The following is a 17016-nucleotide window of genomic DNA, read 5'->3' as shown; positions in this document are numbered from 1 at the left end:
AACCTTGTGTCTCTTCCTGCACTGCCAGAGATGTGGAGTAAACCAGTGGTTCCCAAAACTTTTCATGTCAAGGACCCCCAAAATGATACTCATTAGCCTGCGGACCCCCCGTTTGGAAATACATGCCAAGGACCCCCAATAAGAGAAGGTTTTTACGGCTCTAGCAGTGATTTTCAACCAGTTTCATTTCAAGGACCCCCCATAGCATTTCTATCTCTGGGTAAATTTATATTGTAAAATCAATGTTAATTTAACTCTGAGAGTGACAGTGTACAAATGTACACTCATTTGTACACTCAGAGTTACAGACCAATAAGGGCCCATTTGGTTCCAAACTATCATTTAGCTGGGGACCCCCTGGAACTACCTCAAGGACCCCTGCGGGTCCCCGGACCCCACTTTGGGAACCACTGGAGTAAACAACAAATGCCATGCATTCAAAACCACACCGAAAGAAAAATCTGAACCACAAACATTGTATTGAATGATGCATACAATGGAGATGTTTTTTGTTTTCCTGTATTACGTGATGTCAAAGGTCAAATGCATACAGTATACATGTTGACATGTTAGCGATAACGCGGTAAACCATTCCCATATGATGGGAACGCTGTCAGAAGGTTGAGAAGGAACTACTCCGTACTTGAACCCTAGCATCCTTATCCTGGGGATTTGTTTTTGTGGTGCACGCGTTAGTCCGACATTCCGTTAGTTCTACGTGGCCAGTTAAGACTCACCCATGGCTTCCACGTGCGGTCAGGGTTTATTATTTATGGGTGTCGGATTATTGGGACGTCGGACTACATTTTCTTCCTGTGAAAATCTTACAAGCTAACAATGCGTTGTGAGCTTGTAGATGCTTGAAGAGTTACAGTATAGCATAGAAAAGTAAAAAAGTAGACCCTTGGGAACACCGGTCAACTAGTATTTAAAATGGATAATATTCATCATTAATGTGCCCACATTCACAGCGAGATAAAAATCCAAACACACACACACACACACACACAGTCGCACACACACAAAAACTGGAATGTTCATGTTTTAATATAACTCGACGATTGTACAAATGGAACCGAATGGACTCCGTTTGGTTCCATTTGCACCACTCTCCGAGTTAATTGAACACCCAGGGAATTTGACAGTTTGTATTATGGATTCTGCAGTTTCTTCTGTGCCAGTATGAATTTGAGCTCTGACACCAGCGCTTGGTTCACAGGATCGTCTCTCTGCTTGTCCACTTTCTTTTTCGGCTTGATCTGCGACACCGTCGCCGACACGGTGGGCACCCGCCACTGCCCCGAGGGCACGTAGGAGGGGGGTGGGGGGGGCAGAGAGGGGGCACAAGGCGGCGGAGGCGGGGCCCAGTTCCTGACGACGGTCTTGGGGACGTTGTTGTTATAGTTCACGTTCTCCGGCAGGACGACCACGACCTCCGGCTCCTGTTTGGGCTCGGGCTGCGGCTCCTCCTCTAAGCGGAACTTGTCGCTGGGGCACTCTGTCCTCTTTAAGGGGTTCTTGAAGGGCCACGACTGCCTCCGTCTCTGCCTCCTCTTCAGGTGGCGGTGCGGCAGGATTCGGTTGGACTTTTTGTTGTTGCGCATGAACATGGCTGTGGAGACGAGAACTGTCACCACAACCATGACACAAATGCCACCGGCGAGCAAGCCTAGGATGTGCAATGGCTTGTCTCTACTCTGCATAAAAAATGACGCCAACAGCCCACCCCCATGTTGGGTCTGTAAAGAGAGCACATGGAGAAGTCATGTCTACATGGGACTGAAATCACAGTGATTGATTGATTGGTTGGTTGGTTGGTTGGTTGATTGATTGGCCATAGAACACGGTTTGAATTCACCGCTAAAAGTCATGATATCATTGATCAATTATTTTCTTTTTTGGACATTCTGTCAAGACAAGATCAGAAGGGTTGTCTGGGGCACCCATAGCGGAGACCATTCAGCGTCACATTCTCTTGCAAAGCAGAGGAGATTCGTTTACAGGGTTATGTAAACTTGCTGTGGTTTAATGATTTTATATATTTTTTTTCCATTTCTATGACTAATTCAAATTGCGAAAAAAATAAGCTACACATTGTGCTCCTGTACTCTTTTACAGACACAACTTTGTCCTAATCAAATAACATTTCCCAAAGAAAAAAAGAAAAACTAGCTTACTTAAAGCCCTGTCATGCTTAAGTTACACGCCAGTGTCGCACACCAAAAACAATAGCCAGTCTACAAGCTCACAATGCGTTGCAGCGCCACACGTCGTCAGCTTGTAGGTCTGCTATTGTTGGTGTGCACGACACCCGCGTGCAACCAAGTATAACTCAGGCTCCATTCTTGCAGAGTAAAAAACAAACAGAAGGATGATCTCAAGTCAAGCTTCCTCTATGGATGAGAATGAGAAGGCCTCTTGGAAATCTTTCTGATCTTGCCCTGAGGCTTGACCCGGGACTTTTTCACAGAGCTCCAGTATATCAGTGTTGAAATGAAGACGGTCACTGTGACCGCCAGGGTGACAAGGGTGAAACAGATCCCAAAAACAGCCCCCCGCCGTCTCCTCAGGCCCTCGATGTAAGTGGTAAATCTGGACTTGATCTGAAAACATAACAGCGGTATATATGCATGTGAGATTTACCGGTGCATGGTTGCCCATCAGTGGCTGCAAAGTTTCAATTTAAACATATTAGTGAAACCAGAACAAACAAAACCAAAGATGTCTGAAGAGCCTGAGGTGGAAACCCTTCCTTTGGCATTCAGGGCAGGGCTACTGCCCATATGGAAAAAAAAGTAGAAGAAACATATATGTTGTCCTGTTGCCTCCAATAGTAAGTATTTACATTTTTTATGTATGTCATTTACATGTATGTCATGTAAAGTACATACTAGATTTTATATGTGAACTCTTGAAAGTGGCACCTTTCATACAATCCTCATATAAGACAATAAAGTGAATCATGTATGAATCAAGTAAACAACATGTATGTGATCTATGAGGTAAGTACATGGCAAACTGTATTTTCCTTACATGTTCCATACAATGTTTGTAGTTTTAAATTATATGAGATATATCCTTTCCATATATAAAAAAAATACCATTATAGTATGTATTTTATAGTTTGTAACCATTTAATTTACAAGAAAAGTATGCTTCTTTTATATGATTTTTATAACATTGTTATATGTCAGCCAATACATTATACCTTATAGTTATAAAAAAAACATATGTTTTATCTATGACTATATATACGTTTTTATATGTGAAGTGTATGATAGGTATAAAAAACATATGCGCTATAGACCCCTGGGAGATGGTTGCTGAGATAGAGCACCACACCTACTATACCATCAACTCCCACTTCCCGCATCACTTGCCGCACCCAAGCTGTGCTACTCATACGCTGAGTTGCCAGTGCCCAGGATCGAACCCACAAACTTGTGGTCTTAAGGCGAGAGCTCTACCGACTGAGCTACCCAGACACATCCTGACATATGTGAAGTGTTTGATATGCTCTCTTTATGTTTTTTGTTTTTTTTTAGAAGATTCTTATAAGTTACCATAGCAGTATAAAATAAAATGCATTGGGAGGTACATGGGGGGACAATGGTGGTGACACTGGCTGGGGGGGCACTGGCTGGGGGGGCACTGGTTGGGGGGGCACTGGGGGCTTGTGTCACACTGGGGGGACACTGGCTGGGGGGGGGGGCATCACACTGGGGGGACACTGGCTGGGGGGCACTGGGTGGGGGGTGTCACACTGGGGGGTCACTGGCTGGGGAGGACACTGGCTGGGGGGGGGGGCACTGGGTGGGGGGATCTTAAATAATGTAGGAGTCATAAAATGTAAAAGGGAATACAACTCATTATTTTGTCATCTCATGTTATTTCATTGTAAGATTAGGTTTTGTTTAATTTGGATGTCTCTGTGACATACATGGCCTGTATAATGTATTGTATGGTTTCTATACAATATCCTATCAGATTTTGGTTTCACTGATGTTTGCCCAACTCTACAAGTTTGACAACACACAATTACTAAGGATTTTGTATGTGGATTTACTGCAGTAATTATTTATAAGTTCATATGTATTTCAATTTATACTAATTTACTAAGAATATTGTATGTGGATTTACCGTCACATATAGGTCTTATAAGTTACAAAATTATATAGGTTTCACTTTACAAAAACTTACTATGGCTCTTATATGTGCTTTGACTGTTATATAGTTCCTATAAATTACAAAATTATATAAGTTTCACTTTACAAAAACTTACTATGGCTCTTATATGTGCTTTGACTGTTTTATATAGTTCCTATAAATGACAAAATTATATAAGTTTCACTTTACAAAAACGTATTATGGCTCTTATATGTGCTTTGACTGTTTTATATAGTTCCTATAAATGACAAAATTATATAAGTTTCACTTTACAAAAAAATACTATGGCTCTTATATGTGCTTTGACTGTTATATATAGTTCCTATAAATGACAAAATTATATAAGTTTCACTTTACAAAAACTTACTATGGCTCTTATATGTGCTTTGACTGTTTTATATAGTTCCTATAAATGACAAAATTATATAAGTTTCACTTTACAAAAAATACTATGGATCTTATATGTGCTTTGACTGTTTTATATAGTTCCTATAAATGACAAAATTATATAAGTTTCACTTTACAAAAAAATACTATGGATCTTATATGTGCTTTGACTGTTTTATATAGTTCATATAAATGACAAAATTATATAAGTTTCACTTTACAAAAAAATACTATGGATCTTATATCTGCTTTGACTGTCATATATATTAACTACAAGTTTCATGTAAAACATATACAAATTTAGTATTTTTTTTTCCATATGGGTGTGCTTTCCCTGCTGCCTCACACACCAACGAAAGACGATCCCCAAACACTGCAGGCTCTCTTGCACGCAACACGCCATCTGAGATTTTCGGCTTCTAGTCTTCAGACAGGGCTACTCTGCTACATACATACTGTATGGTCATTCTTGATTACGATGCTGTCGCTGACTGATTATCTTCATTATCAACAGAGAAGGTTTGAATGGGCTCCATGCATACAGTATACATGCCATTTTGGAAAGAACATGGCCCCTTCCCTACTTTCTTCACAGGTGTATTACCGATGATAATGAAGGCTCTGTTCCATTCTGGTCAAAGAGAGTCAGGGTGCTGCTATTGTGCATGTTGGCTCACTGGAAACACTTTGCTACACCAGTGGCTCTCAAAGTGTCCTTGAGTGGGTTCCAAATGGGCCTGTACGGGTCTGTACAAATGGAACCAAATTAATTGTACACTATCAGAGTTATGGGGTTCCTTGAAATGTAAAGGTTTGAGAACCATTGCACAGTGCACACTAAATGGAACCGAGCCTTAATTAGTATCATCGGTAACACCTGTGAAGGAAGTAGGGAAGTATGGCCCAGAAGTAGGAAGAGTTATTCTGTGTGCATATAGAGCCCATTGAAATACAGCGACTCCATGTCTGGTATCTTACCGCCTCAGTGATGTCGATCTTGACCACAGTGGTGGTGCTGAAGGAGGGCTGTCCGCGGTCTCGGGCCTGGACCACCAGGGACCACGTGCAGTCCCTCTGGTTGGTGATGTTCTGGACAATGTCCATGGACTTGATGTAGGACTTCAGCACGATCTCTCCGGTGTCTGCGTCGATGTCGAAGATGTTGTCCGGCTCTGCCTTCATGATGGAGTACTCGATGACGTTGTTTGGTTCCTCCGCATCCTCGTCCACGGCCTGTCGGTGCACAGAGATTTATTTCTATTTGTCACTGCTCGTGTGTGTGTGTGAGGTCTGCAACATACTGTGCAACAACAATAAGAAGAATAACAATAAAAAACTAAGAAAATAAACAGCCACGTGAAGAGTGTCTATAACAGCAGTATCAACATCATCATTTCAAAGACAGAAGTATAGAAGTATGTATAAATAATGTACAAATAAGTACATAAACATTATGTGCAGATAGGCTACCTTGTGCTTTAGAAGCAGCAATAACAACAGGTACCAGTTGTATTATATACACAGTATATAGCAGCAGCAGTAACAAACCCCCCAAAGCATGGCCATATCTGCCATGTGTACCGATGCAGACATGTGCAATGTTGGATTGAGCAATCTATACAGGAATGAGTGCAATTCCGAGTGCCAACACACTTTATTTTGTATAGATGGTATAGTTAGAGGTATGTAAGTAACCTTGGCAATCAATCAAGTACAGCCCCTGCCTGGACATATACGTTGCAGGGACTTATCCCCAACCCTTGATGCTGAGTGCCAAGCAGACAGGCATTATCGGGTCCCATTTTTCATGTGGTTTCTATCTCCATGTGCTATGAAGATTGAACCCTGACCTCCCCCCTCCAGGCAGATACTGCAATGCCAACAGGAACAGAAGAACATGCCTCTATCTTCACAGGCGCTCCGATGACCATGGTCTTCTCCAGGAAGTTGTCGTTGAACTCGGGCGAGTGGTCGTTCAGGTCCTGCACCGTGACGAACACCTCGGCCAGGCTGTACTTGCCCTCCGTGTCCTCGGCCTTCACGTAGAAGTTGTACTTGGACTTGACCTCCGCATCCAGGCTGGCCCACGGCTGCGTGTAGATGATTCCAGATGTAGGCTGGATCAAGAACCTGAAATCATCAATAATTATCATTTTTTTGCCCCCCCAAAAAATCTATCTTTCTTCCTTCCGTCTTAACCCATTAAAACCAGGAAAGCATCTGTACCATTTATAGATTTTAACCACTTTAACCTAAAATATATTGTAGCAGAGTGGCTCAGAGCCTCAGTGTGGTGCCCTCAAAAGTCTGATATCTTCCCCGGTAGGTGTATGTATATATATAGATCTTGGACTTTTACGCGGGAGACCCGGGTTCAAATCCCGGGCATATTTACATTGGTGCCGTGACCCGGATCGGGTTTCCCCGTGGCAGGTCAAAAGGGGAGTGAGTGTAGCAGTGACTCACTGCCTTGCAGCCTGATGACTTAAACATCTAATTATCTCCACTGGTCCATAGGGATATCCCTTTGGTCTAGTGGTTAAGATATTGGACTTTCACACAGGAGACCCATGAAGTTCGAATCCTGGGTATTACACAAGCCCATAGCATGTCACCTCGTGCCATATGCTATGAGCCTGTAGATCAGCTGTATGTGTGTTCAGTGTCTCATATACCATCTTGCTGTGACTGTGTCACATCGCATGCTACCGTACGGTAATTGGAAGCTAATTAAGAACCGTCTATTTTCTCCCTCAATCTCATTACAGGATTAGCAGAGACAGAGAAACTGGAAGTAAATGTACGGTGAAGTATTGTGGTTCTGTCAGTCAAAAGAGAATGGATTTGCGGGGGGGGAAAGGAGAGAAGAATAGCAGAAGACAGCACACAAAATACATTTGGAACTGGTACTGTAGAATTGCTATTTTCAGCAGAGGGATTTGTTGTAGTGGGGGAAACAGCGGACCAAGCACAGAGCTCCGGGGGATATGTGGCTTTAAGTCAGAGGTCTTCAATGTTTTTCAGGTTAAGGACCCCTTAGCTGAGAGAAAGATGAAGCAGGGTCAGCCCACGCCATGGCACACACAGACACTACACATATTGGCTTCATGTTACTGACATTTAATCACTTAAACCCTCAATACTTTGTAAATTTGACCTTTGGCTCGGTACTTGGTCTTTTCTTTTTTCCCTGTACACCAATCCTCTTCGGCTAATGTTTTCCCCACAATAGGGACACGAGAGGGTTCAAGTGGTTAATGTAAGAATAAGACGGACCCCTGTTGAAGACCCCTGCTTTCAGTGGTTAACTGATAGATTTCTCCTACAGAAAAATCAACAGTGCATGTTCCTCTGAAAGTGTAAAACTGTACCTGTGACATGTTGAATCGAGCATCGGTTTGCGATAGTTTGGGCAGGCGCGGCAATCAGGGTCCCTTCATGTTCATCCACTAACAAGTTAATTCATACATTCTCCCACGACAGCCACATTCAGCTCACTCAACAAACACGGCTCAGCTCTAGTTCCTGCAGCTGTCTTTGATCAAACTCCCTCCTTCTCCCCAGAATCCTCCTGTGACATCTAAGTTAAATGTATGATTCTGTGGATTGTAAGATGTTATATCTGTGTACCTGAACGTATGCCCTTAAAGGATTCAATCGTATGTTCCTGCAATAACTCTGTATCCTTAGGCTCTGCTTCAAGGGGGGGTTGTGATCTCCGATTTCATATCTTGCTTGTGCAGATAATCTGTAGTATCGCCACAGGAGCAGAGTCACACCGCCAAACTGAATGCAATGTCATTGCAATAAATGATTAATCCTGATGAAAGTGTGTGACTGGAATGTTACTGTAATATGCTATACAGGTTAAGATAACACTATATTGTTGTGTGGAATATTGTGTGGTTACTGCTAAACAATAATAAGGAAAAGTACTTTCATACCCCCTGAAGGCCTACAGCGCTTTATTAAATATACAGAACAAAGTTCCAATATAAAAAGACAAAACGTACATCAAATTTCTCTCTAGATAATAGTGAGATACTGTATGTTTTGCCAGCTTACGGCTTCAGTTATGTCAGATATGTTATCCGACAGGCTTTAACAGTTGGATGTACTGTACTGTACTGTGCTGTGCTACCAAATGAAAAAGGTATTATCTATGCTGAATTCCGTCGACATAAAGATAATTCCCAATGCTAACAATTATTCCATCCCCAGGTCGTGAGGGGTTAGTACCTCTTGTCATCAAAACATGCGTAATGTTACATAAGAGATTATATAGGTTGTTTAGTGTGCTGATACTGCAGCCACGGGCCATGGCCAGCAGAGCCATAGAGTAAGTCTCTTCATGGGGCCATGCAGTCCAATGTCGGCACTTCTACATAGACTTCTATTGAATGGGGACAAACGGAAGTATTGAATGGGGACAACTGGAAGTTTACGGAATGCATTGGAGTCTATGGGCTCGCGCGAGTACATGAACCACATGACCATGCTGTTTTCTGCCCCCTCAATATCGCAACTCTTCTATTAGATGGCTCTGGCCATGGCCGGGAGGCGAAGCCAGGACGATTCAATCCTGAGGCGCGTACGTTACCAGTCGGCTAAAGAGCAACGCAGCACTGTATAGCCTAGAATACGACACCAGCTGTTAGCCTGTTACCCCTAATAAAACTCAATGAATCTGCATTATATGTGGACCAATGAGCAGAGAGAGTTTAGTACAGTATAGTATGAAATGGAACAAGGGAGAAAAGGGGGGTTGATGAATTATTATACCGTAACCCTATAATACTTTGAGGGTCTCCCTGGGATCTATACTAGGCATGCTCCCCTTTCCCTCTATATCAAATCGGCTGTATAGCTTAGTAACTTTGTGGCAGACTATCCAGCATATAGCTAGCTATCCACCTCGGAGGAAAGTCTGGTAAGGCCGGCAGTCAGTGGCGTGCACAGATAGAGCACCTGCCCTTTGCCCTCTGGACAGCAATGTGCCCTTTTTTGTACAGTGTACACTTGTACAGTATGTGGACCATGGTGACATTGATCAATTCTTGATACAAAAGCTTAAAATAAATGATTTAGGCCTATATGCCCCAAAATCTATAAATCTCACACTATTAAGGCAATCGGCCGGTTCCACGCGCTGCACAAGGCGCCCTTTTTTCACTTGAGCACCTGCCCCTCTAAATGTCTGTGCACTGCACGCCACTGCCAGCAGTGTCGGTAGGCCAATCAGAGGCAGGTGGGACATTACCATGTCTATGCTCAGACGTGGAATAGAATCAGGCACCTTGACTTGCTCCCTTTTTTCAAGCCCTGCCAAGCAGCAGGTCCATTCAAAGCATTATGTCAGGGTGCTACAAATGTCTATATACGTCCTGTAAGTACTCTTAGAAATAAAACTAGTGTTGACTAATCATTACAAGTCGCTCTTATTTTGAAGAGGAAGAGGAAAGTCTGTTTCGGTTGTAGCCAAGCTGCCATGACAAATTATGATGCCGGCAAGCGTCTAACCAAGTAGTAAACAAGAACCCACGTGGATTAAACACAAGCTTTTAGCCAAACTTCATAGATTTACAATATAAAAACCATGCATCTGTGACTTAAACAATGTACACGCTTTGGAGGTACATTAAACAAGGAACCTCTGCGGCATTAGGTGAGTATACTTCATTGTGTAAGTCTAAACAAAGACTGGTAAAATCATCAACAACAGCAGCTGCAAGATTTTGTTTGTATTTGTGCTGCCAGAGGGATGGGGGGGAAATATATGTCAATTGTTGAAAATACTTATGTGTAATATAAAGAAAATGAATAAACATATGTTTAAAAAAAAACAAAAACAACAGCAGCTGCCCCAAAACACATTAACAGGTAGGCTAATAGTATATACAGTAGCCTAAATTGATGCCCTTAAATAGTGCTTGTACTTGGAACTGTTTGGCCACCGTGCCAATTCTTGCAGTAGCCGAGGCTTGTAAGATCTGCAGTTGCAGTGATGTGTTTGTTTTAAAACAATGTAAAACGTCAAGCTTTGATGAGTTATTATATCGCACCATGCTGCATCGATTGTGTTGTACAGTGGGTGGTGGTGGTGGTGGTGGGGGGGGGTCAACTCGAGTAAAAACCCATTTTCTTTTCGTAAAATATATTTAAAACGTTTATTTGTAATTATTTACATTTTTAAAACAAACAAATCTAATAAATTCCATAAATAAAATAAATAAATAATAATAATTAAGAAGTAGTAAAAAATAGCCGATATACAAGCTCGCAACGCAGCACGAAGCGACGCGTTATGCACTTGTAGATCTTATATTTTCACTCGTTTCGTGGGCCAACGTATATATATCTCTCTTTTGGGTCTCGTCCTGAAAAGTTTGGGAACCACTGATCCAACAGAGTATACTCACAGGTCAGCCCCAGAACCATAGATGGAGTACTTCACGTGACCCCAGAGTCCAGAGTCTGGATCAGACGCCTATAGGCACGGACAGAGACAAAAAGAGAGAGAAAAAAATAAAGTCTAGGACTAGGTTAACATCGTTTTGATTGTAATCTTTGGACCAGCACTGATGTGTGCAAGCTGTGGTGCACGCACGCGGCGCCATGTGCTCATAAATGAGCGTTTAAGTCTAGGCTTATATGAATGACCTACACTACAGTAATCTGTGTGTGTGTGTGTGTGTGTGTGTGTGTGTGTGTGTGTGTGTGTGTGTGTGTGTGTGTGTGTGTGTGTGTGTGTGTGTGTGTGTGTGTGTGTGTGCGTGTGTGCGTGTGTGTGTGTGTGCGTGTGTCTCCTCCCTGTGCGCTACTGTGCTGTGTCTGTGTGACAGAGAGAGCAGTAATACCATAAGAACCGCAACTAATTCATGAAGTGAAAAGCGAGTTGCATCTGCATGCATTCAGTGTCGTGTGTACAGGAAGTGACTGTCTGGCCTGAACTCGATATAGGCTCAGCGTTGGGTTTTATAGTTCACAGGTCACCTCCTAATGTATAAAAAGAACATATTCTGATGATGTTATCTCTGTATGCTAACAATTCACTCCTCCTATGCCACAAAAATGTGGAATGCCCCCCCCCCCCCCCATTCTACAAAACCACACCCAAAGGGGGGCTGCCGTTGTTTGGACCTCCAGTTAGTTCGACCATGCATTAAGGTTGGTGAACATGCATTAAGGTTGGTGAACATGCATTAAGGTTGGTGAACATGCATTAAGGTTGGCGAACATGCATTAAGGTTGGCGAACATGCATTAAGGTTGGTGAACATGCATTATGGTTGGCGAACATGCATTATGGTTGGCGAACATGCATTAAGGTTGGCGAACATGCATTAAGGTTGGTGAACATGCATTAAGGTTGGTGAACATGCATTAAGGTTGGCGAACATGCATTAAGGTTGGTGAACATGCATTAAGGTTGGCGAACATGCATTATGGTTGGCGAACATGCATTAAGGTTGGCGAACATGCATTAAGGTTGGCGAACATGCACTGCTCCCGTGCTTGCGGTTAAGGTTAGGGTAGGGTTAGAGATAGGGTTAGTAAGGGTCGAACTAACGGAAGGTCGAACCAATGCCACACTACCTCTCAAAGAGCTCTTACGGGTGGCTGCCATTCGAAACAGGCCCCAGTAAAAAAAAGTCAAAGCTTACCACCCCCTCTCCCCCTGAACTGTTTACTGTACGTATTATTATTTTTGATTTCTAACTGTTCATATGATGTTGCAAGAGTCTGCGATAGTCACTTGTTGCAAACATACCCACATACAGCGTACTCACTTGCACAGACAGACAGACAGACAGACAGACAGCGCACACTTGATTTTGAACTGGGGGTGGCTCGAACTTGAAGCTCAAAGACTTGTGGATCTGCTACTTTTGTATGCTTTCGAGTTGACTTTCATCAAGTAGGGTGTTAATTGACAGGAAAAAAAAACACAAAAAGCTAAAATATGGAGATAAAGAGGCTACTGCCCCGACGGCGGCAACAGAATCAAATAGACATAAACGATGCACAATATGCTGTGGCTGCACGTGCAGCTAAGCACTAATATAAGGGAGAGGAGGGGAAGCAGGGAATTTGGTATTACACAACAAAATGAAAGTGATAGCCATCTGGCAGCTTACCGCCCAACCTAGCTTTTATCTCTTTTCACTGTATTATTATCATTTTCACTGTATTGTTATATAACCCCAACCCGAAAGTCTACATTTAGGGAATTAACGGCTCTCTTCACCATCTTGTTCAAATCAGACATTATTCCTCTTAAGCTTAGAGCTGCGGTTCCCAACGTGTGGGTCGGAGCCCACTGCAAGCGCCCCTGATCAATCAATCAATCAATCAATCAGTCATTTAAATAAAAATGGCAGCCTTTTGGTGAAGTGGTCAGATGGGTGTTCTTTTTTTTTTTTCCAGTGGTGGCACAGATCCATAAAAGGTTGAGAACACACACGGCACTGGCTTTAAAGAGTGGATGACATGCTTTGGGCTAAAGAGGGCAAACAGTATTTTTAGCCATGCAGGATTCAAACGCTTCTTAGTTCTAATAATATACTCACCGTCACGGACACCACGTTGGAGCCACCGGGCGAGTTTTCAGGGATTTTGGCGATGTAGTAATCTGAGGAGAACCTTGGAGCGTTGTCGTTGGTGTCCAGGAGGTGGATGACGATGTCCGCCGTGGCACTGAACCTCTCGGGCGTGTCCACCTCCACCGCCAGCAGCTACGGGCCAGGCCAGAGTAGGAGGATGACACATCTTTTTGCATTTCATTTTAGTTCCTTTGCATTATGAATTATTGCAATTTCACTGAGGAAACTGCCTTCAGAATAGCATGCATATATTCAGTATTTTAATTTTAACATCTTAAAGCTATCGTTGCTGTCGGCCAGAAACCTCCTATCTCCATAATCAAACTTTTTGTGGGTTTTTCCGTAAATTAATGTGGCTGATCGTACTACAGCGTTACAAAAAGCGTCCAAAGATAACATAATGTGCAAGCTTGAAATGTGGCGCGACGTTTGAGTTTGTTTTCTTTTATTTTAATCCTGAGAAGTAACCAAAGTTTTGGACATAAATATGATGGTTTCCACCCGACAGAGTCCAACAGGGCTTCATACTAGGTCCGCTATTATATTCCCTCGACATCAAATCTCTTCGCCGAATGCTATAACCGATCTGTAATCTCGCAAAACGTCACGCTTTGATGCGGTGTGAGGTAGTAGATCTGCCATTTTCGGTAACATGTCTTTTTTTCACCCCATAAAAGTGGTGCATCATTACTAGGAAAGATGACAGAAGAACTGGGAGTCAAACAGGCTGACCTTATATCTGAGAACCTGGTATTTCTCATAGTCCATGGCTGCAGAATCCTCCACCAAGACGGTGACGTCTGCCTCGTTCAGTACCGTCTGAGGGACCACTCTGAGCATCCGCTCAGGACCAATCAGCCTCAGGTTGAACTTAGCATTGGCACCCTGCAAGTTCACAATGTGTATAATATAATACAAACACTGTTAACAATTAACCAAAACTAAACCTTTACACTCAACCCTACTTTCCTGTCACATCACAGGAGTAAAAAGAAAAGAAAAGTGGGTGATGCATCATTGCCGTTTCCCAAGAAGGCGTTAAACAGATCCGATATCGACATGGCAGTGTGAAATAATTATACGTACGTGGTACGTGGTACGTGGTACGTGGTAAAAATAAATAGCAGATGAATGAGGCCAAAATGAAGTAAAATATGAGCACATGTAAAGACAATATTGTGCATTATGTCACATAATGCACATGCAGTTTAAGGAAAGTTACATCAATTAAGAGTTAATTAAACTCTGAGAGTAGAGTATACAAATGTAAGTTACATTTGTATACTCTCTGAGTTACACATTGATAAATGTTCATTTATCAACTGGTGACTTTACTGTGTATAAGCTCAAGTTGTTTCCCAGACATTGTCCCTGTATAGATCACCTTTCGCTCATGATACCCCATGCATTATCTCATTCCATTAGAACAATGCCACAACAATACAGAGGTTCCCAAATAATCCTTTTATTATTGTCCGTGCGTGCAATCACTGTAAAAGCTGTGTATCGTCATCTTCCGCATGCACATGCGGTCCTTGTATATTTTTATGCTGCATAATATAGATGCATCAGAGTGGCAAAAAAACAAACATTATCTACTGTCTTTGTCACAGTAATTATATTCCTAATGGACGAGGAGAATGCATTGATATCCATAAAAATATTCTCCATATCAGAATGATACTATGAGAGAAGCTGTGATTTGACAACATTTTATAATAGTATTAACGGAGGTTATGTTTGGGAGGAACCGTTTGGACAGTCAGGGGAATTCAGGGAATTGCGTAAGCCACCACGTGGCATGAGTAAGCACCTTTCTATTTGGGCTGGCTCGTTTACAAACTTATGTAATTTGAAATGTTGCATTATTGTGACAACGGGAGAGGGCTTTTAATGTCACTTCAGTCCACCATACGACGTGGGCTGTGAGCCAGACAGATGCTCAGCCTGCACTTTTCAGACAAATGTCACGATGAATGTTTAAATCCCTCTGTATTAAAAAAAAACTATTACATAATTTGTCCAGAAAGGCAATGCAACAACAGTGCAAGTAACATTTACACAACGACAATGAGTTATTTCGCTAAAGGAGCATATGTGCCTTTTTGAAATGTGGGCCTCTTTGCCACTCTTAAACTAAATCTACAGTTTATTTCGTCAACAAAAAAATATTTTGTACAAGCTCACAATGCAATGCATCGCAACGCGACCCGTTGTGAGCTTGTAGATCAGCTCATCGCCAACCAAACATAAAATATATAACATTTTAGTCTATAGTTTTCATTTGTTGACAAATCTGTCAATGTATTTAGTCTTCGGTTTAGTCATCGTAGCTTAGTTTCTATTTTGTTTTTATTTCGTTTTCGTCAGCGAATAAAAAAGGATAGTCGATGACCGTTTGTCCTCATAGTATTTAGTCGACGAATAACACTGCAGTGATCACCTGATCGGAGTCCTTGACGGTGATCTTCAGGCCCCTCAGTATCTCCCCCTCTGGCGGGTGCTCGTACATGGTCAGCTCGAACACGCTCTGCACTCTGCCATTCTCCCCGTAGAAGGTGGGAGGATTATTGTTGAGGTCGACCACGCGGACCACCACCGTTGTCACGCCATAGTCCATGAGGTCGCCATCTGGGCCCACCTCAGAAGCCTGGACACAGGCACGCACACAGGCACGCACGCACGCGCGCACACACACACCCCCCCACACACACACACACACACACACACACACACACACACACACACACACACACACACAGGGTCATGATGATGACACAGATGGTTTTGACGAGTGGTGGGAAAAGTACTCTGTCTAACGTAAAAGTATCAATACTGTAATGTAGAAATTACTAACACAGTAAAAGTACAAAGGTACTGGCAACGGCCTCCTCACCTCAGCTGCCAGGCTGCTAAATGACTCTGGCTTCCCTCCCAACCCCGCCATCTAGTGAGTGTAACCGGCACTATGACACTGGACAATGTTTGCACTGTGATCAATAACTCTGCACTTTATATAACGGTGATTATAATGCATAAAGATGTATTATAATCTACGAGTAAGACGCGCGAACGCGGGAAGCGAACGCAGATCGTAAATTGCAATAACAATTAGAATAAATTGTGTCCATATATTGGCACAAAAGGGGCCAGGTCCACAACAAACAAATCACTGGCCCCTTTTGTGCCCATATATGGAGCTGAGTGGACCTGGCCCCTTTTGTGCCCATATATGGAGCTGAGTGATTGCTGATGCAACACACTCCATATTTGGATAGCGGGACAGACACACGGACAGACAGACAGACGCACGCACAGACATGATCTGCTAGGTCTCATAGTAAGTGCTCACTGCGTTCGCAATTAGGATTATAATACATTATGATCCTTGCCAAAAGAAAAACATTCGTTTAGGATCCAGCAATTATGAAGAATTATCATTAGCCTAGTTAATTATTATAAAATGCTTTATAATGTGTTATGATGATTAATATTATTATTATTAAAAATCCTTATTAATACGATTTTAGTGCTTAAAAGTATAAGTATACCGTGCTATAAATAAGCAGATTACGTGTAGTGAAGAATGTTTCCAGCATTCCTTTTCGGGTTTATGATCCGGTCGGGAGCGGATGATATCGTTACGTCATGTTGTAGTATTGTTTTGTAGTCATCAATCTTCCGGAACTTCCTTTTCCCTCAAACCGATTTTTCTCAATAAAAGCCACAGGCTACGGGAGATTGTTATTCTTCCGGTTTGAGGGAAAAGGAAGTTCCGGATGATTCTTTCTGCCTGATGACTACAAAACAATACTACAACATGACGTAGCGATATCATCCACTCCAGACCGGTTCACACA

The 17016-nt window shown here is 42.5% G+C and overlaps 1 protein-coding gene across 1 annotated transcript in view; it reads right to left on the bottom strand.

Moving 5' to 3' along the window:
* Positions 1-1151: 1151 nt before the first annotated feature.
* The window catches only part of cdhr1a (cadherin-related family member 1a), a gene marked incomplete at both ends in the record, with an annotated part of 344833 nt that continues 328968 nt past the window's right edge, over positions 1152-17016 (bottom strand). The window contains 7 exons of the mRNA XM_080782869.1: positions 1152-1739; positions 5533-5787; positions 6456-6684; positions 10974-11041; positions 13124-13288; positions 13889-14041; positions 15600-15806. Coding sequence (XP_080638995.1) covers positions 1152-1739; positions 5533-5787; positions 6456-6684; positions 10974-11041; positions 13124-13288; positions 13889-14041; positions 15600-15806 — 1665 coding nt within the window. The remainder of the gene's footprint in view (positions 1740-5532; positions 5788-6455; positions 6685-10973; positions 11042-13123; positions 13289-13888; positions 14042-15599; positions 15807-17016) is intronic.

The sequence above is a fragment of the Protomyctophum bolini genome (genome assembly GCF_963924005.1).
Source record: "Protomyctophum bolini genome assembly, chromosome: 14".
Classification (NCBI taxonomy): domain Eukaryota; kingdom Metazoa; phylum Chordata; class Actinopteri; order Myctophiformes; family Myctophidae; genus Protomyctophum; species Protomyctophum bolini.
This window is presented reverse-complemented; position numbering and strand designations above follow the sequence as displayed.